Source organism: Pan troglodytes, chromosome 11, assembly GCF_028858775.2.
Source record: "Pan troglodytes isolate AG18354 chromosome 11, NHGRI_mPanTro3-v2.0_pri, whole genome shotgun sequence".
NCBI classification, from domain to species: domain Eukaryota; kingdom Metazoa; phylum Chordata; class Mammalia; order Primates; family Hominidae; genus Pan; species Pan troglodytes.
Window position 1 is genome coordinate 68,266,051 of NC_072409.2, and position 21,471 is coordinate 68,287,521.

The 21,471-nt window shown below is 37.2% G+C and overlaps 1 protein-coding gene across 3 annotated transcripts in view; it reads right to left on the reverse strand.

Annotated features, from left to right (window-relative positions):
• Positions 1-21,471, reverse strand: part of GNAQ (G protein subunit alpha q) — a 312,313-nt gene that overhangs the window by 65,540 nt on the left and 225,302 nt on the right. For all 3 annotated transcript variants that reach the window (XM_016960988.3, XM_054658875.2, XM_063787785.1), the window contains 2 exons: positions 11,645-11,773; positions 8,588-8,717 (listed from right to left, as the gene is read on the reverse strand). In XM_016960988.3, the coding sequence (XP_016816477.1) occupies positions 8,588-8,717; positions 11,645-11,773 (259 nt within the window). The remainder of the gene's footprint in view (positions 1-8,587; positions 8,718-11,644; positions 11,774-21,471) is intronic.

The following is a 21,471-nucleotide window of genomic DNA, read 5'->3' on the forward strand; positions in this document are numbered from 1 at the left end:
AAGAGTAAAGGACAGACAATAACCAAGAGAACTCCAAAGAACAGATGGACAGATTTCATCTACTAGATATTAAGATTATTGTAACTAGTGATTTGATAACTTTTATACTGGTATAGCAGAAGCAGATCAACCAAATAGCCCAGAGAAAGACTCGTGCATATAATAAAACTTGATACATGTCACATGTGTCATTAATATCAATGGGAAGGAGCACAATTAGAAGAGTTAACAAGCCAGGCGCGGTGGCTCACGCCTGTAATCCTAGCACTTTGGGAGGCTAAGGCGGGCAGATCGCGAGGTCATGAGATCGAGACCATCCTGGCTAACACGGTGAAACCCAGTCTCTACTAAAAATACAAAAAAATTAGCTGGGCGTGGTGGCGGGTGCCTGTAGTCCCAGCTACTTGGCAAGCTGAGGCAGGAGAATGGCGTGAACCCGGAAGGCAGAGCTAGCAGCGAGCCGAGATGGTGACAGAGTAAGACTCTGTCTCAAAAAAAAAAAAAAAGAAGAGTTAACAAATTAAAAAATACATCTGCTTAAAGGCCTCAGAGAACTAAGAGGTAGTGAAGAATTATCAGGCCAAGGTTTGGGAAAGAACAGGTCTAGAGAAGTGAGCCCAGTATTTGGGGTCAATTTTCCCATGGAGATATTTGCTGATTCTGGAAGCAGCAGCTGAGAGGCTGAAGGGATGGGACTCTAGTGAAGCATCTTTGCATTGCACTATAGCTATTCACCAGGAAGATATGCCTGAGTAAACAGGCACAGCTCAGCTACCTAGTCACCAGAAGGCTAAAATGGAACAGACGGATAATGCCAAGGGTTGACAAAGATGTGAAATGAGAGGAACTTTCAGACATTGCTGAGAGGGTAAATTTGCTCACTTATTGTGGAAAAATACTTTGGTTTTATCTATTAAATCTGAAGGTATGCTTACTCTATGTGCTTGTAATACTACTACTAGGTACATATACACCAGATATGTACACCTATGTGCAACAAGAGACACACAACTGAGTATTCACATCAGCATTATTTGTAATAGCCCCAAATTGGAAACACATCCAAAAAGTCCATAAATAGTAAAATGGGTAAGTAAATTGTGGAATTTTCATGCAACAGAATACTACATGACAGTATAAATGAATGAATTACATAGAATGCATATACCTTACAGACATAATATTGAGCAAAAGAATCTAGACACAAAAGAAAATACACTCTTTGCTATCCTTTATAAAAAAGTTTAAAATAACATACTGTCTATGCAAGGTTAAAAAAATACACTACTTGATTCTCTTTGTATAAAAGTTAAACACAAGTTAAAACTAAACAATGGTATTTAGGGAAGCATATTTAAGTGTTAAAACTGAAAAGAACGGGGAGGGGAAAAAACTAACAAGAAAAGGAAAATAATTACCTGAGTGAATAGTGGCTACCTGGTAGGAGAGGGCACTTGCAGGCATCAATGGTCTTGGCAAAGTTCTGTTTCTTGACAGGGGTGTTAAACAGATGTTTGCTTTTGTGATAAACCACTGCTGTATATTTTTTGTGTACTCTTCTTTATGTGTGTGTATTTCACAATTAAAAAGGTAAAAAAAGTGGAGAAAAGATGGATGAACTTACCATTCAATAAATGGTATTGGCACAACTGATAGAAGAATAGCAAGGAAATATTAAATCCTTACTTCCTACCATGCACAAAATCAATTATATGTATGCAGGAAGCCTATGAAAAGCAAAACCTTATAAATTTTACTAGAAAATAAGAGATTATATCTTCATATTCTTAGGGAAGAAAAAGAATTCTTGAAGAAAACACAGAAATATAACCAATAAAAGAAATGAGTGAGTTGATCACATTAAATTAAAACGCTTCTGCTGGCCAGGCATCGTGGCTCACGCCTGTTATCCCAGCACTTTGGGAGGCCGAGGCAGGGGGATGACCTGAGGTCAGGTGTTCAAGACCAGCCTGGCCAACATGGTGAAACCCCGCCTCTACTAAAAATACAAAAATTAGCCGGGCATGGTGGCGCGTGCCTGTAATCCCAGCTACTTGGGAGACTGAGACAGGAGAGTCGCTCGAACCCGGGAGGCAGAGGCTGCAAGTGAGACAAGATCATGCCACCGCACTCCAGCCTGGGCAACAAGAGTGAAACTCTGTCTCAAAAAGCAAAACAAGACAAAACAAAACAAACCCAAAACCCTTCTGCAAAATAAACAAAATGAAAACGACAAACCATGTAGTGACAGATAATTTCCATATGTGTAACAGTATTTCCAGAAGACATTTTCAATTGTGTATATATCAAAAACAAAAAGAAAACTCCTTAGGGGTTGGGGTGAGAGGGAGACCAAGCAAGAGTAGGAAAAGGTAATGTGCATTACAAACAACCCAACTGGCTAAGGGGCATGTGAAACACAGCAGGGAATAGTCACGTAATAGAGTGATATGGTAGTTTAAATAAATGAAACAGAATCATGTGTAGCAACATGAAAAAAAATCTCAACAACAATGCTAAGTGAAAAAAGACCAAATTGCAAAATGAAACCATTTTAATAAAATGTATAATCATGCATAATATTTAGAATCCAGTATTGCTCAGTGACACATACACATGTAGTAAAAGAGTGAAAAACTATGCCTAGGAATGATAAATGCCAACGTGAGGCCAGTGGCTTCTGGGGAAGGAGAGAAATGAATCAGGGAGGGCTACACATAGTCTTTAATTTTATCTGTATCATTTTACTTGTGTGAAAAATGAAAATTGGAAGCAGGTAGGTCAATATTTTAAGTTCTCTATAATTATATACTCTTCTCTCACTCAAACCGTTTATAGAAATAGAAGTAAACAAAACCCATTTTCCAAGCTATTCTAAGTTTTATTCTTGTTTCAAACTGTGTATTTAGACCACACGGTATAAGCCTATCACACGCTTTCATGTTATGGCACTGTCACTGAGGGAAGCTAAAGAAACAGCCCTTATGAATTCTAACACTTGGTTCCCTCGAGGGATATTATCATGAATCTGATTTACTTCCTTCCATGGCATCTCCTTCTCAAGCTGCAGGAGAAGTCACTTGGGGCTCAGTACCTGAAGAAGCTAATTTGAGTAACTATTTCTTTTTTATGTTAAGGACACAGTGACTCTTGCAATAGGCCGTGATTATCTCCTTTCATTGGTTGCTAAGAGATGCTTGATTAAATCTGTGGCCTACCATTAGGAAAGGTACACAATTGTATGGTTCTTATTTTAATTCTTAATCTCACCATCCAATCCTTACTGTCCTTTCATCCAGATTTTTCATGTGATTTATTTTATCCCACTGGGCATGGAATATATGGCTACACACAAAATAACATATAACCATAAAAATAAATTTTGACAAATTTAATTACATTAAAACTTATAACTTCAGTTCATCAAAAGATATGAGAATAAATGGCAAGCTACAAAGTGGAAGAAGATATTTGTATACATATACAAAAGGCTCACATCCAAAGAAAATAAGAAACCCCTATAAATTAGTAAGAAAAAGATAACCCAAAGGAAAAATGGACAAAGTTGGTAAATGGTAGAGCTAAAATTCTCAAACTGAAGGCTTATTTTATTTTACCTTAAAAAAAGTATCATTTAAATTATTATTTCTAATGCTATTACCTAGTGACAATGACAATCACTGTTTACACCTTAGCCTTGGTAGAAAATCTTCCAAATTCTTTTCTTTTTTGCAGAGGGGTGAATAATCATCCAAATAATAATTTTATATTCATAATTAGTTGTAATTACAAATATTGCATTATATTAAATACACTATTCCACAATCGGCCTTTTTCACATAATTCATCTTTTAAAAAAAGCTATTGCATAGATTATACTGTATAAATTCAATGTAAATTCTTTAAAACCTTTCCAATTTATATGCATACAAAAAGTGTTCATGTGTGTCTGCTTCCCTATACCCGGATCAGTACTAACTCCAGGTCTCTGGTTCAAACTCATAATTGGGTAATCAGAAAACTTCCTTCTAGCGTAAGGGAAGCAAGGAGAACAAAGAGATGAAGAAGGAGTACAATAATGAGGGAAGAAAAAAAAGCCAAAGAATGAAAGGTGAGAGAAGGAGTTTTAAAAAGGGACAAGTGACTGAAAATGAACAAAGTAATGAGGAAAGAGGAAAGAGGTTAAATATTAAAATGCTAGGCATCTTTCAGGAATAGCCTTATGAATCAGGTCATGAATCCAAGCCAAGTGTACCAAAGGCCTAATTTGATTAAGATTCGATAAAGGTGGGCTTGATTCAATTCAATTAACGATCAGAGACCAGATATCTTAACCTTTTACTTTTAACTACTTATAAATGTTCTTTAGGTCTTTCCTTTGCGATCTGAGTTTTTTTCTCCTCAATTTTTAGTCAGGTTTTCCCCGCAAAGCTGAATGTTATCTGAAGAAAATTCGCAAAAGCTCACTCAACAATTTTTAGAGCAGAACAAAGTACATGTTTCACACTTTTAAGGAAAATGTTGAAATTTTGATTGCAGCTGAGTAACTTCAAAATGGCTTCATTTTAAAACCTACCAGAAGAGACAGATCCAAAGGAAATGCATATTTTAGACTAATTGTTTAAAGATAGTTCAAAATCAAATGAGCAATACAGGAACTCTAAATTACTGGTAAAGGATCTCTGGCTGGTCTACTACTACCAATTGGTGTAAGAAGAGCTTAGAGGTAGAGGAGAGTTATTTCAACTCCTTCATGAAAGGGCAGGATTTTCATTCTACTTCCACCCTCTTTGCTGCCTTATAGCTCCTCTTGCTTTTTCTTTAAGTTTGTCTCTAACATCTAGAAGACACTGTGAGGGAAGGGAAAGAAAGCTGGTCTGGAAGGGCAGGGGACCTGGCCTTCAGTGACCTTGGCCACAGGCCTTCATCTCTTCATTCCTGTAACCTCATCATTATGACGCACACCAGCAAACCTGATCTGTCCCCCCCACGGTGAGGTCAGCTGGTAGATTCTGATGAGTAACAGCATCAGCAAGTTTTGGGTATAAAGTGCTAAGGTATTATAAACGTCTATGCTTTCCTTTTATCAATTGAGCAACTTCAAAAATCAGGTTTGTAGGATGAATACATGTTTATGGAAACCAAGTTCAGGGAATCCACCTTGATCAAGGAGGGCCTAGGGTAGGGAGAACTATCTTGACGTTTTAATAAAATGATAACATAATTCCTCATGACCATTTCAAGATGATTAATAAATTCAAAGCTCACATTCAAAGAGGACATGGAGGAGAAAAAGGTCTCAGTCTTTGAGATTCTATAAAGAGCTTAGCCTGGAAGACAGTCATTGAGACAATGTCTGAGAAAACATCTTTGTAGTAGTGCTCAGATATTCATGAAACAGAAAATCAGAAAAATAAAGATTAAAAGGCAGTGTTTGGATACACACTGATAAACTAAAATATGTTATAAGCATGTCTTATTGTGTGCTTTGGGCTTTCAGGAGCACTGAAATAACATACCCATGAAAGGATTACAGCAGAATAGTGGAATCCATGCTGGTGTGTTATCACAGGGAAAATAAGACAGCAAAGGGAATACACAAATCAATAAGACAGTAAAGGGAATATACAAATCAACACAGCTCTACCACCCTGGGTATTCTAGCCACTATTTGATAATGTATTTCCTTCTTTGAAGGAAAAAAGAAATTCATTCCCCAAACAATAGAAAGGCTGAGAATCTAGGCAGACAAAAGCAGACCTACATAAAATTATGAAGATTAATGTATAAGGTTTTAGAAATATTAAAAAGCAAAAGCAATAATCTAAAATGCTTCCCTTAGCTGCTTTTGTCTGTGGTCTGCAATGCATTTTCCACAGTTTCCTGGGATAGAAAGAAAAGCTGTCAGAATCCATTCCTAGGTTTTTCTCACAAATATATACCAAGGGAGGGAGGCACAACAAAGTCTGCTTTGGATTAAAGTTATGAACATCAGACTTCTAAACCAAGAACAAAATGTTTCTGGAGTTTATTTCAGTTTTGTCTCACCAAAACCAAAAAATCTGGGGAAACTAGAATTCTGTAGTTCTGAATTTTCTTAATGATTAAGGAAGCTGAGAGGCAATGACATTATCATACATTAGTACAACTGGGGAAAAAAAGGGGTAATGCGACTACATCCCAACATTAAAAAATATTTTTTGACAGTACTTCCTAATTACAGACAGTGATAGCTGTGGCTAATATGGATGAAGGAATTAATGAACAGCACTTTTCTCATGATCCCATACTATCATCAGGCTTGACTAGAGGTCTCAGAAAGGAACACCATACAAGTTGACTTTCATCTTATAGAATTACCTAGACTTTCAAAAGATTCACATGTGATTAGGGAGTCCTAATGAAAAAATGATAGCTTTATTATTTTAATTTGTAATTATTTAAAAGTAGCATAAGACATCACCATAGGAATCAAAGGAACTGGGACAATATTTTTAGACGTTCTTAGTACCTGTACATTGAATGTCAAGTTACTGTGGGCTTTAATTATGACACATGATAATAAAAACGATGCCATTTTATTCTAATTAACATAATATACTTTTATATAAAAATCTAGTCACTATTAGCTATGTCTGAGGAAAAATGGAATAAATGATCTGTAATGTTCAGATAACTGAAGAACCAGATTCAATTCGGTTGAACTGAATTAGCTGATGAGTTGCCAAAGGATTCTACTTTCTTTTCTATTTTGATAATTTTGAAGTGGTAAATTGATAAGCATTACATCATGACATATACTTCTTCATATATATAATGCATTTATCTTGTGGAAAATGTGTATTGATAAACACTTGTCCTCCTCTAGCTATAATGTAAACATCAGAAATAAATTCACATTTGCTTCTTACATCTCTTGTGTAATTGATAAATGCAAATTTTATTTTACTGGATGGCAAATTAAAGAAGAGAAATGACAACCTACATAACAAAGGCTTACCTTTCCCCCTATGGCTTATTCTGACCAAAAGCATATCTTGTTTATAAGGTCTTCTAGGGCAGAGTTGATTTTTTCCCCCATTTTTGTGTCTTTTTAGATACTCTGGTACCCAGCATATAGCAAGGAAGCCCTCAAAATATTTTTTTGTCTTGACACAACATTCAAAAAAATCAGAAGTGTCAGAATAGATCTGCTCCCAAAATATGCAGTATGTTTAAAATACTACATCTAGGGATTATGTAACAAACAAGCACAGACATAAAGATATACAGATAAAGATATCATAGCTAAAATTCTGACAGTAACTGCCTTGTATCTTGGTAACTTACTGTCATATATTGTAGCATGCTTTTAGGCACTTTGCTTTAGAGTTATTGGGGGCAACTGATTGATAAACAAGCCTCATTCTTAAACAGAAGTTATTTGGTTAACTCCAAAGCCAATATACTTGTAACTCAGGAATGATTCCGAAACGCATGAACAGGTAACTCTCGGTTCTATATGGACATTGGTTCATGGAAACTTTATCAATCCTATACATAAAAGAAATACTATAGGAGCTTGGATATTCATTTTAATGGAGATATTAATACTGGCAGAAAAATATTTAAAAGAACCAGTTAGGAATTCTTGTGTACCTAAAAAATGTACTGTATTAAAAGCATAATATGCTAGATCCTATTTTAGTCAGCAAATGGGGATCTCTCACTTCCTTCTTTTTTTCTACCCTATTATTAGGATATTTAATATTTATTATTAACCTACCACACTGCAATCTCTGCCTCTAACAGGATATCAATGGTGTCTTCCCCGTTCCCCCAACACACACATACACATGCACACAACTACAGCTCAGAAGCACAGATTTCTACATCCCTTAATATATTCCATAATCAATTGATTCATCGTCAGGTCTTTACCATCCTGAAAATCCACATTTACACCTATTAAGTTTCCCTGCAACAGGGAGGAGATAACAATACTGAAATTGTTCTCCAGACAGGCATATTAAGGATACTTCTTCAACTGCTCACTGCTTAATAGAGACAAAATTATGCAACAGCCTAGAGAATTCTATAAGAGCAGAAAGGCCGCATCACCAAGATATTCCATGGTTCATAATGAACTGATTTAGAGCCCAGCTGCGAAGTCATTCACATTTGCCAAGAGAGATTTTGAGTACTCTTTGGGACACACCCATCACACAAACAATGATTTAAACAAAATGAAAACAAAACAAAACAGGATGACTCACTCCAACACTCCCAGTTCTATCCTGTAGGAGGAAGACTATAAAATGATCTGATGATTAGCCTAGGATTTCCATGTTATTTTCATTTTTAGAACCTCTGCATAGTGTTAAAAAGTATCAAATAGGCTCTAATTAGATTTGAACACAAAGACCTGCTCATACATCTGACAGAAGAGCTTACCACAGGATTATTTTTGGTTATTTTAAAAGTCCTAAAATCAAATTTCAAGAAAGCAAAGAAGTAAGTTCACTCCATTCCCCATACCCTACTTTCTATCATTTACTTGTATCAGATAATAAAATGATAATCCATTGCCTGTCTAAAGAACACTTACCTCATTGTCTGACTCCACGAGAACTTGATCATATTCACTAAGCGCTACTAGAAACATGATAGAGGTGACATTTTCAAAGCAGTGTATCCATTTTCTTCTCTCTGACCTTTGGCCCCCTACATCGACCATTCTGCAAGGTTAACAATACTCATATTAATAACATATAAAGTAAAACTAAAAATTCAACATAAATATAGCACTACTTACAAACTTAGGGAAAATATTCTCTTGAATGACGATGATCATCCAAGTCAATTCAATTAATACTTATTGAATAATTACTAATTTCTTATTACCTAATATTCAAAGTTAAGACATTCTGGGTAACACATCATGATGGTTTTAAGAAAGTTACCAGTGTGTACGAAAACTGTAACACTGTAAAAAACATCCTTATCTGTGCCAAGCAAAATGGTATTTTATTTAATGAAGCACTGAAGAGTCCAAAACTGAATGAGTTTTGTGTTAAGCCCTACTGGCAAATACTGAACTTCAGTTTCTTTTCCTATAAAATCGGAAAAAAGATCCTCATGTATTTCTTATGGATGCTAGATATGACTACAAGTACACTTAAAATATGTGAGATGCTATACAATTCAATATGGGTGGTATGATGCTTCCACTAAATGCAGATACGACCCCACTCATCCTTTATCAGCAGGGTAGGCATGTTGGGCATTTTTTTCTTCCCAATATTGATAAGAATTTGGCACAGGTCCAGTCATGTCAGGTCACTTACTTGAAATAAAGTGTGAGTGAATGAAGATACTACAAGGTACAAGACGGAGGCCATCATGTGAACCATTTCAATCATTTGTTTTTAACACATCAATTCTGTGCTGAATTACTGCTCAGAAACCAACACTGACATCAATTAATTTGAGTGACAATGTATGTCTGAAGATATCTAGCAATGCTTGGCACTGAGTCAAAGTTTCTCCAAATTGTTGAATCTGTATCTTGAATGAAATGTATACAATGTTCACAGGAAAAAAATAGTCTCAGAGAATGAGCGGTTTAGGTACAAAAATTTGAAAGTAGGGCTCTTTAAACATTTGTTTAAAATTGCAGTTGCTCCTGGTGTTTTCCTGCCTCCTGACATTAAACCTAAACAAGAACTAAGATCTTCTAAGTGACTACTCGTAAGCCTAGTAAGGCACAGGAGAGAGATCTAAGGGGCAAAACAATGGATTCAGGGAGATCCACGTACTATGGATATCAAAGCCAGAATTCTTAGATCTTCAGAAGTATTAAAATGCTGGCTCTTCCCTGATGCCAAGGTGTGAATAATATGCTACTAATTTACGTGAAATCCTCATTCCATGAAACTCTGTCACACTGGGCCCTAAAAGATGCTTCTGATGGTGGTGGAAAATTATACTTCTAAGTCATTACTTTTACTGTAGTGGCAAAAAATGTACTTCAAAAGCCAGTGTACAAAACGTGGAAAAAACAACATGTAATTGTAATCTGGTTTCAGAATCTACTAATTGCGAAGCAATAAGGAGATGAAAATCCCCATGAAATGCTATGTTTTCTAAAAATATTTTGTAACATGGAGGAAGGAAATCTGGGTGTCTCAAATTAAAGATTTCTAAATACCATAGACTTAAAACGTAAGTAATATAGAATGCTGGAGCTACAAGGAACCCTGAGGATCATCTAATGCAATACAACCATTTTATAGATTAAAAAACTGAGGCTCAGAAATAGTTTCAAAATGCCACCTACTTTGTGGCAATATCTATTAGAACAATGTATGGCAGCCAGATTTGACCTCAGGTACAGAGGCCGATTAGAAGAAAACACAGTGTCACGGCAAGGAATGAAGGTGGGCCTGCTAATCAGAATCACTTGGCAGAGTGACACAGGAGATAATAACTTCTGCTTCATAACCAATATTGCACACATCCATCTTCAATGGGGTGGGCGCTCCCAGAAAATCAACTCTCCACACTCCAAGACACATTCTCATTTCTCAAAGCACCATGTAGTTTGTATTCTAACTAAAAGTACAACTGAGTGATTGCATAATAAGAGATTGAATGAAAGTACATCAGTATTGTTTATTTTTTCTCATCCTAAAAACAAAACAACAGAATGCTTCTGCTGAAGTATTATCCAGACAGAACAGCAGCAGTGAGAGATGAGGTAATAAATTTTCATTCTATTTTGCTAGGTAAATACAGACTAGGTTAATTAACCCATTTTCAAAATCATGTATTTCAAAATTTTTCAAGCAACATATTTTATGAATACAAAATATCACATATTTTTCTTGCTACTGAAAAATTTTGCATTGGTACCAGAGGACGTGGGGAAAACACCAGCATGAAAACTTCTGACACTACTTAATTTCTGTGATTGACAGCATCATATGACCATTCATAGCTTACATAATTCTAAAAACATATCCATTGTCCTTACAGTTAAAATGATTGCCCAAAAAATTACAGTTAAGACCAATGGTTTACTAACCGATTTTACTCAACCACAAGCAAAACTAAGATTTTATTGATTTCTTAGTGATTTAAATTGAAATGCCAAATGTTCCAGTACAAGTACATTTCTCTCTTTTTTTTTTTCTTGAGATGGAGTCTCGCTTCGTAACCCAGGCTGGAGGGCAGTGGCGCAATCTCGTCTCATTGCAACCTTCACCTCCTGGGTTCAAGTGATTCTCTCACCTCAGCCTCCCAAGCAGCTGGGATTACAGGTGCCCGCCAGCATGCCCGGCTAATTTTTGTATTTTTAGTAAAGAAGGGGTTTCACCATGTTGGCCTGGCTGTTCTCAAACTCCTGACTTCAGGTAATCCACCCACCTTATCCTCCCAAAGTGCTGGGATAACAGGCGTGAGCCACCGCGCCCGGCCTCCAGTACATCTTTCTGTTATTTCCTCCTTCAGGGATATGTCATTTTATTTGTATAACTAATGATAATAATTGGTATAAAGCCTATCTTGTTTTAAAGCCTACACATGATTCCAGTATTTATAGAGTTTACCAAATGTACTCAAGGCATAAAAGCTGGGAAACAGGTTTCATGGACTCAGTTACTACCTGAAAATGACACTTTGTAAGTCAAAGGGGTATTCGATGATCCCTGTGGTGGGGACTCGAACTCTAAGCACATCTTGTTGCGTAGGCAGGTAGGCAGGGTCAGCTACGCGGTCCAAGTCATTAAGATAGCTAGAGGAGGGAAGACACAATGAGAATGTCAGTGACACCATCACACCAAAGCTGTCTACGGAAAGGGAAGGACAAAAATGAGTCCTAACAGAGAAGTAAAGAAGAGAAAGAAAAATATCAGAAAGTGGTAGAGGAGTCTGTGGAAAAGAAAGATAAAGTCAACCTTCCATTACTGGAAGGTTATCCATCTATGGATTACATACACACCATAATTCTCATTTCTTCTCTTATTATCAATTAGAACTCATACTCCCCAGAGGCAAGGGGTGGGAGAAAAAGAAATTCAAATTAGTTTCCTATTCTCTACTTGTTTAGTAGGTTTGGTTGTCAAAGCAGGAGTTTAAAACAAATAGTGTTTAAGATAACAGAGAGTTGCACATAAGGTCAGAATGCCTTTTTTTTTCTTTTTCTTTTTTTTGCAGAACATCAGAGTCTTCCTGGAATGAATTTCACTATTCCCCTAAGAGAAGAAAGCAGGCTACAGTGTCCTAAATTCTGTCCAGAGCCTAAGTCATTCATGATTAATGTGAAGCCATGACATTTCTAGTTACTGCAGTAATAATGTGTCTGAGGTCAGATATTCCCAATGTTTGGAGTCACTACACCTTAACTTTACATTTATCTGGTTATATGATACTTGATACTTTTCCCTTCCCTTAAAAGAATTTTTCTTTTGAAATAACTTTAGACTCACAAGAAGTTGCAAAAATATTACAGAACATTTCCCTGTACCCTTTACCCAGCTTCCCCAAACAATAACATCTTACATAATCATAGTACATGATCAAAACCAGGGAAATGACACTGACACAAATACTATTAACAAAACTACAGACCTTACTGAATTTTATCAGTTGTTATATACTCATATGCTATATATTGTATGTATGTATACAGTCATCCCTCAGTATCTGTGAGCAACTGGATCCAGGACCTCCTGCACATACCAAAATCCCTGGATGCTCAAGTCCTCCATATAAAATGGAACAGTATTTGCATATAATGTATGCATAGTCCTCTCCTATAGTTTAAATCATCCCTAGGTTACTTAACAATGTAAATGGTATGTGATTAGCTGTTATACTGTAGTGTGTAGGGAATAATGACAAGAAAAGTCTGTACATGTTCAGTAAAGATACAATTTTTCTCTGAATATTTTTGATCCATAAGTTGTTGAGTTCACAAATGCAGAACCCATAGATACATAGGGCTGACTGTATTATGGGGGGGTATCTAGTTCTATGAGATTTTATATGTAGAGATTTGTGTAATAACACCACAATCAGGACACAGAATTGTTCTATCACTACCTGTGTTATCCCTGGCAGTCACACATATGTTCTTCATCAATGTAATTCTGCCATGTCAAGAATCTTTTATTCATGTTTCATTTTCTCAAAGTGTAAAAAATAATCTGAAATGTTGAGAATGACATAATATGATAGAATTGAGTGGTATCTTCATGATTTCAAAGAGAAACTGTGTTCTCCTTTGTCCTGGAAAGGATGGGGCACAGACATGGCTTCAAAACACACAACTACAAAGTATATGCACAAAGTAACTAACTTACGAGCCAGATTAAAGAAAAGGTGGGACCTTTAATAGAAATGGAAAGGGTTAGATCTTCAACTCTGTATACCCACAAACAAGAGGTGAGTTCTAAGATACATAACAAGGAATGCCTTGTGCATAGCATGTTATAATTGAGCAATAACAAATACTCAGTGGACATGACCTACCCAGGGTAGGGACTCTGACACACTCATCTTTATTTCTGCCTTAGTACCTAAAAGAATGCCAGACAAATAGAACTTAATGAATATGTGTTGGATGGATTGATGGATTTCCTATGCTGAGATTTAGTTTTAGCATTATTTAAATAGCATTCTTACCAGTGGTATTTCTGTATGAATGATACCCTTAAATTTGAAACTGAATGTAAAAAAAAAGTTAAATCTACAAGATTCCTGGAATCATCAAGTAGGAGGATTAAATCTGAGTTTAACAAAGAGTTAAGTCTGACTTTAACAAAGAAATAAAATTACTGCTTCTTTGGAGGTGTGTTATCAATTCTTTAAGGCAAAAAAAGTATCAGCCCAGAAATTCCTATTGCAAATCAATTAATTAGTATTCCAGGGGCCTTATCCCTGATACATTGATGATTCTCTAGCTGGCAATCAGCTCTCTATTGAGTAACAGGAACCAGCCTGATAGCTCCAATTATTATAAAACTGGCTGGAAGACAAATAGAGGGAGGCTGGGAGAATACTGGTGTGAAACACAGAAAGGAAACGTAAAAATGGACTAGACCCAGAATTTTAGTAAATATCTTGCCATGACCATGGAGTCCTCTGATAAGAGTTAGACGAGCCCATGTTCTGGGAAGTGATCTGTATTTCACTCTACTGATAAACCAGCTCATCACATCATAAATAAAAAATAGGAACACTTTTACACTGTTGGTGAGACTGTAAACTAGTTCAACCATTGTGGAAGTCAGTGTGGCGATTCCTCAGGGATCTAGAACTAGAAATACCATTAGACCCAGCCATCCCATTACGGGGTATATACCCAAAGGACTATAAATCATGCTGCTATAAAGACACATGCACACGTATGTTTACTGCGGCACTATTCACAATAGCAAAGACTTGGAACCAACCCAAATGTCCAACAATGATAGACTGGATTAAGAAAATGTGGCACATATACACCATGGAATACTATGCAGCCATAAAAAATGATGAGTTCATGTCCTTTGTAGGGACATGGATGAAATTGGAAATCATCATTCTCAGTAAACTATCGCAAGAACAAAAAACCAAACACCGCATATTCTCACTCATAGGTGGGAATTGAACAATGAGAACACATGGACACAGGAAGGGGAACATCACACTCTGGGGACTGTTGTGGGGGGAGGGATAGCATTGGGAGATATACCTAATGCTAGATGACGAGTTAGTGGGTGCAGCGCACCAGCATGGCACATGTATACATATGTAACTAACCTGCACATTGTGCACATGTACCCTAAAACTTAAAGTATAATAATAAATAAATTTAAAAAAGAAAAAATAAATAAATCAAGTAATTCAAAACAACAAAAAAAATCAGATAGCTACTCTGCATGGATGGGGTTTTCTAATTTATCAGCTTCTTGATTTGAAAAACCTGAATGTACATTTTGAAATCTACAAGTTCACCATTTAACTACTGTATACAAAAACTTATTTCAGAGGAATCAAATAACTTTAAATTTCCACTGGCAAGGCTGCTCAGAAATATATTGCCTGATAAACCATCTCTACTCGCTTAATGCCATACACAGAGGTCAGAACAGAGGGCTGTTAATTCTTGTAATGGAAGGTGCTGTGGTGTTCCTGAGGTAAAGGGAAAGTGTGGTTTTCTGTTTTCTGGAGATGAACCTAACAGATTACTCATTGCCACTCCATAGTAAAGCACAGATGAGTGTTAGCACAGGAGAATTTAAAGAACCAGCACATGAAGTGGGAAATTACCTGTCACATTGCTTGGATAAGATGGAATCAGGCACATACCTGCCACTAGAAAACTTTCCACTTACAAGGGGTTAGAGGCTACCCTTAAAAAATTGTCAGTGGTATCACTCCTAAGTTCAGGGTACTGAAATGAATATCCAAGACACTCATACTTGCAAGAATATTTTTTCCTCTTCATCTTTTCAATGGCAGTATAGATCACAGAGAATGACAACAACAGCATAACAACAAATAACACTGAGCACCTGATGCCTGCCAGGCTCTGTTCTGCCTGTTCATTGCCCAGGTATCAACACAGTTCACAGCAAAGAAATGGCCATTAAAGACGCTTCATAAATTTCTGGTTAACTTAAAAGGAAGCTGCAGTTTTTGCTTGCCATTCTTTATGCTTTGCCTCAGTTGAATAATAGAAAGAAAGGCTCACTTTGCTTGGGGTGAAAGAGTTAAATTAATCTAGCTTAACAAAAGACAAGACTAAGAGGAACTGTATCTAGCTCTGCTAGTTGCAACATACATCATCTAGAACCAAAAACCAAACCAAACAAAAACCCAAAACAAGGCAAAGAAAAACAACAAAACCTCCAACTAAACAAAAGACATACAAACTATTTGCTCCTAGAGTAAAATCTGGGAAGCTACCCAGGATTGAAGATATGTTACAGACAATTTGTGAAGCAGGTAAAATTTATAGACCACGAACGACATTTTTGGCTGGGCGCAGTGGCTCACACCTGTAATCCTAGCACTTTGGGAAGCCCAGATCACTTGAGGCCAGGAGTTTGAGACCAGCCTGGACAACATGGCGAAACCCCATCTCTACTAAAAATACAAAAATTAACTGGGTGTGGTGACGCATACCTGAAATGCCAGCTACATCGGAGGCTTAGGCATGAGAATCGCTTGAACCTGGGAGGCAGAGGTTGCAGTGAGCCACCACTGCACCACTGTACTCCAGCCTGGGCAACAGAGTGAGACTCTGTCTCAAAAAAACAAAAACAAAAACAAAACAAAAAACAAAAAAACCCTGCATTTTTCATTGCCAAGAAGGGATCAAAGAGCTGCTGCCCGCATAACCCCCAATCCCATGCAACCCCCCTCACTCTCGGCTCACAGGACTCAGAGGAGGGATTCAGCACACTCTGTATTTCACATTTGCCAGGGAAAAAGGGAACTTTGTTCCCCTAGAAATGGAGTTCTAGCATGGTAAGAGTAGAACATCATCATTTGATGGTCCTCGTCACATACTGAGAAAAGGTAATAAAATAATCTCTTAATTGAATTGTACTTTCCATTGAAGCATTTTCTATTCTGAAAAAAAAAAAAAATTGGTGGAATATGAGGGATGGGTTCATGTTAAATTATTCCATTCATTCGACCTTTTAAAAAAAAAACCACACTGAGGTCTGAACAAATTTATACTGTAAATTCAGAGTTAATTATAGCCATAATTTGTTTTGTAGGAATGATTCTGAGTGGCTGTTGAGGTCATTCTCAAGGGTGTTGCCATGGTGCCAGGCACAGGTACATTTCCAAGGCAATGTATGTGTAACAAGTATCTGGTAGTGACTCTCTCCTGATGTCAGGGAGAGGAAGCTCCCATGTTTTACATAAGGCTTGTTAAGTGTCTAGGAGACAAGCTATTCATGTTAGAAAATGGGAGATTTAGCTGCTTAAACCCACCTTACTCCAATCCCTCCATGGGGATTTAATGACTTTTCACTGTGCTGAGATATTATAAATTATTAATTTATAATTTTTTTTAAAAAAAGAAACCCCGAACTCAATATTCTTCCACATGTTTGCCCAGTTAGCTATGGCCCTCACACTCGGTGGTCAGGGCCCACAAGTGCCTTTGTCCACGGCTATATCAACAACACTTAGCCAAGCGCCTGGAGCACAGCAGGTGCTCAGCATGGACCCAAATTAAAACTATTTTATGGGAAGTGCTGTAGTGGTTACAAAGGCAAAAACACAGGAGAGGGGAGGTTGTTAGCTATCCATCCTTACGAAATTACTTCTCTCGGCTATTACTGGCCTGCATCATGTAATAACCAAGTTCTGAATAAAAATGTCTCTGACAAAGACAACACAGAAAGAAAAAGCATTATTTGTTTAACTTCATTTAGTAGATTTGCTTCCTGCTATTCTTTAGGTCCTGGCTAGAGAATGACAAAAAGTTTACGTCCATTTTATACCTGTTTCAAGCTTTCAGGCCTTAGCATTCTGTCTAACACAGTGCAAACTGAGGAGGTGGGACTTTATCAACAAGACATTTCTGACACAATCTTCTTGATGGAAAAAAGGTTTTTGATGGTTTTCAGTGAAAAGTGAGGGAACAAAGACACTTGCGTATTAATGTTTCAATGTTCCTTTCTGACCATAAGCAAAATGCAGAGTCATCTGGAATTAAACAACATATTTTGGCCATGACATTATGGTAGATGCTACAGATAGGAAGATTCATTGGATATGATCCTTACCTGCAAGGAGTTTATCAATTTGTGGGGAAATAAGGGTTACATAAAAACAAGAATGGTGAGATTTATAGAGATGAAATGAACCTTTGTATATTTTGGATACAGTCACTTTCTGGGAACCTGTTCGAACAATCTCTAGCCCTTGGTGATAATCCTCAAAACATTCTTCTGTGTAGCATGGCTGCACTGCATGAAAGACCTAACAGAAATCATTCCCACTAGTTTACACCTTGTAACAGATAAATTCTTTACACGCTGAATGTCAGGATAATCTCTGGCTGAAGAAAAATAAATTCAGAAACAGGACATAATCCACTACTTTAAATGATTAAAATATATGACAGAAGCTTCAACTTCTCTAAAATAATATGCCCAAATCAATATTACATACAACACTTTCTCTCTTGAATATGTTTTAAAAAGAGATTCCAATTGTTCCTTAATTTTGACATTTTATCAATAACAGTTTTGAGGTGACCTTCAAATTAATTTATGCTCCCATTTGACATGAATGCAAACTGATTTTTAAAAGTCTCTTTTTAAGATTAAAAAGAACCACCCCCTCCCCCCACCTATGACTGGAAGAGTAACTGAAATCTAGACCAAGAATAGCACAGAAATTAAAAATTCAAGTGCTTTGTTTTCTCTTAAATGAAGGAAACAAAAAATTAAAATTTAGAGATATGAGCTGGCAGGTAAAACATATCACATTATAGCTAGGGCTAATAAATTTTATAAGCCAGGTGTGGTGGCATGTGCCTACAGTCCCAGCTACTTGGAAGGCTGTGAGGCAGAAAGATTGCTTGAACCCAGGAGTTTCAGGGTGTAACCACTGCACTCCAGCTTGGGCAACATAGTAAGACCCTGACTCTAAATACACATATTAAAGTTAGAGGCATACAACCCTCAGTAATTACACCAAAAGGCAAAAAGTACCTGTGGATAGTTAAGTAGGAACAGAAATCTCTGAAATTTCATGCAAATCCAACCAGACACAATAGGATAAATGAAATCGCATCTTGGGACTTTCAATGTAGCATGACACGGGGTGTGTGTTGGAGGTTGGGGAGCTCTTTGACCCCTATGTAAGGACCTCCTATAGAGAGGCTGCATTTATAACAAATTTGCAGTTCACGTCAAATACTAAGATGAAGTTATGGCACAGAAAATGATTCTGGGTAGGTCTTCACATTTTTAATTATTGAAAAGAAGGTTAGAAAAACGAGGTCGACTTCATTTAAAAAAATTAAGAAGACCTCATTGTGAGAGGAACAGTCTTTGGGGAGTTGAAAGCTAGATCATGTCATGAGATGGTGTTTGACACTGTCAAAAGCACTGGAAGCTAAAGAGAAATCAGAAACACACAGTTATCGTGAAGGTGCTATATGACCACAAAGGTCCAAAGGAAAAAAGTGAAAAAAAAAATTGTAAAGTGACCTGCAAAAACAAATGAAGAAGTAACAGTTCTGCAAAACTGGTATCCTGAGGGGAGAGTCAAGGAGAGGTTTTGGTAGCATAACCTACTCTAGTCCCTTCCTCATCTGGCAAATCCTGTGGCTGACAGGAGCCTGGCTGGTAATCTGGTTAGGATGGTTAGTGGCACAAGATTGCTCACTCCACAAACACTTCCATCTCCTAAAAAGCTCATTTTGCAGAGAGCAAATCAACTTTCCTTTTTCCTTTTTGATACCTGACATACATGTTAGAGTTCAAGGATGTGCAGCATTTATTAACACGCATTTTGTTCATAAGAAGTTTACTTTTTTTCTTTTTTTTTTGAGACGGAGTCTCGCTCTGTCGCCCAGGCTGGAGTGCAATGGCATGATCTTGGCTCACTGCAACCTCTGCCTCCTGGGTTCAAGCGATTCTCCTGCCTCAGCCTCCCGAGTAGCTGGGATTACACGCACGCACCACCATGCTCGGCTAATTTTTTGTATTTTTAGTAGAGATGGGGTTTCACCTTGTTGGTCAGGCTGGTCTCGAACTCCTGACCTCGTCATTCTGCCCACCTCAGCCTCCCAAAGTGCAGGGATTACAGGCATGAGCCACCGCACCCGGCCAAAAAGTTTGCTTTTAATACAAAGTGGCAGGTTCAAAACAAAGATCACTCGGTAGCAGGTGGGTTATAATCCTACCATTTATGAATGCTGTTCAAGGGAGACCATTCTGGAGGATAAAAGAGAAGGCTTCGAGATTATGCATTTCAATTTTCCTCTACCAAAGAACTAACCCAATCTAGAAAAATAAGATTTTTAAAACTAAATATCTCCTAAAAAGATTGTATCACTGCATTTGGTAAATAGTTTCATTATCTTATGAATCTGAAAGTCTGACGTAAAGAGCACTAGTGCCAAATAGGAAAAGGGCCAGGCAACTAAGTGTCTGCCAGACAGATGCCAGGGCTGGGCTCACAGCAATAGATTCTCAGGTGTAGTGCTCAAAAAAATAAATCAACTTTGTAATTGAAAACGAAAACAAAACAACAATAGCAATGAGAGAGAAAGAGAGAAAAGAAAGAAGGAAGTCTTTTTCAATTTGCCTATTTGGCTTTGTTAATTTATTCATCTTTTATATATGATAACTTTCCAAGCTATTGGTTAATTTTGACACAATTCTAAAACATATCAAGAAATAGCTGAAGATTACTTTTTAATTCTGGTCTGCCTGCCTTGAAATTGGATGGCGATGCTTAATTCAGTTAATTTACACATATTTATTGGGAATCTGTTATACATTAATTTCTAATGCAGTGTGTTAGATGGAGGGAGACTGGCACAGAGAACTGGTACAATATACGTTAAAATACCTTCTTTGCCTTTAGGGATTTCAGGCTACCTGTGAAGCAAAGAGAGCACCGATGAATCAATTAAGAAACAATTAAGTGCCAAATTGTGAGCTGCTAATGATGAATGCAATAGGAAGGGAGAGATGATTATGAACTGTAGTCACTGGAGAATAGTGTGCAGTAGAGGTGGGGATGGGTTACTCCGTGCAGACAGAATGGGATTTGAACAGGCAGAACAGGACAGACGACAGATGAGAAGAAATTAGGAAAGGTACAGAACTTCCTTTTTCCTCTATCACTCATTCATTCAACAACTTTTACGGAAAGTCTACTATAAGCTAGGCACTAGGCTTAGGCTGAGCGTGAACTACAAAGAAAAAAGGACACAAATCATGTCCTCAAGGAGATTATAGTCTGGCAATGAAGAAAAACGTGTTATAAATAACCATAATACAATGCAGATGTAATATGGGTCAAAACAGAGCTTCCAGTGATTGCAGCCAAGAGCAATGAGCAATAAATAGGTCATACTGATTTAAGTGGGTCTCCCATGGTCATGTCAGTTATGTCACCTTAATTTGGATATTGGTTCTGTGAGATTAGAACTTTCATTTTGACAAGGATGATAAGGCCTGGAGAGCTGGTCATGCTAACATGAGTTAACGTAAACTAATTATAAATCAAAATTCAATTCATTATTTTAAACTGAAAAGACTTTAACCTGATAATGAACTCAAGAATACCAGTCAGCAAGGCTTCTTGGGAAGTGGGGAGTCAAAAAAGGTGCTGAATGATCTTATGGGTTACATAAAGACAGCAAGATCCTTTGGCTCCCCTGTGACTGGAAGTGGGATGGGGTTGTCTTATAATCATGTGCATGTTCTATTAGCCCTCTTACAAAAGACTGTCACTCCT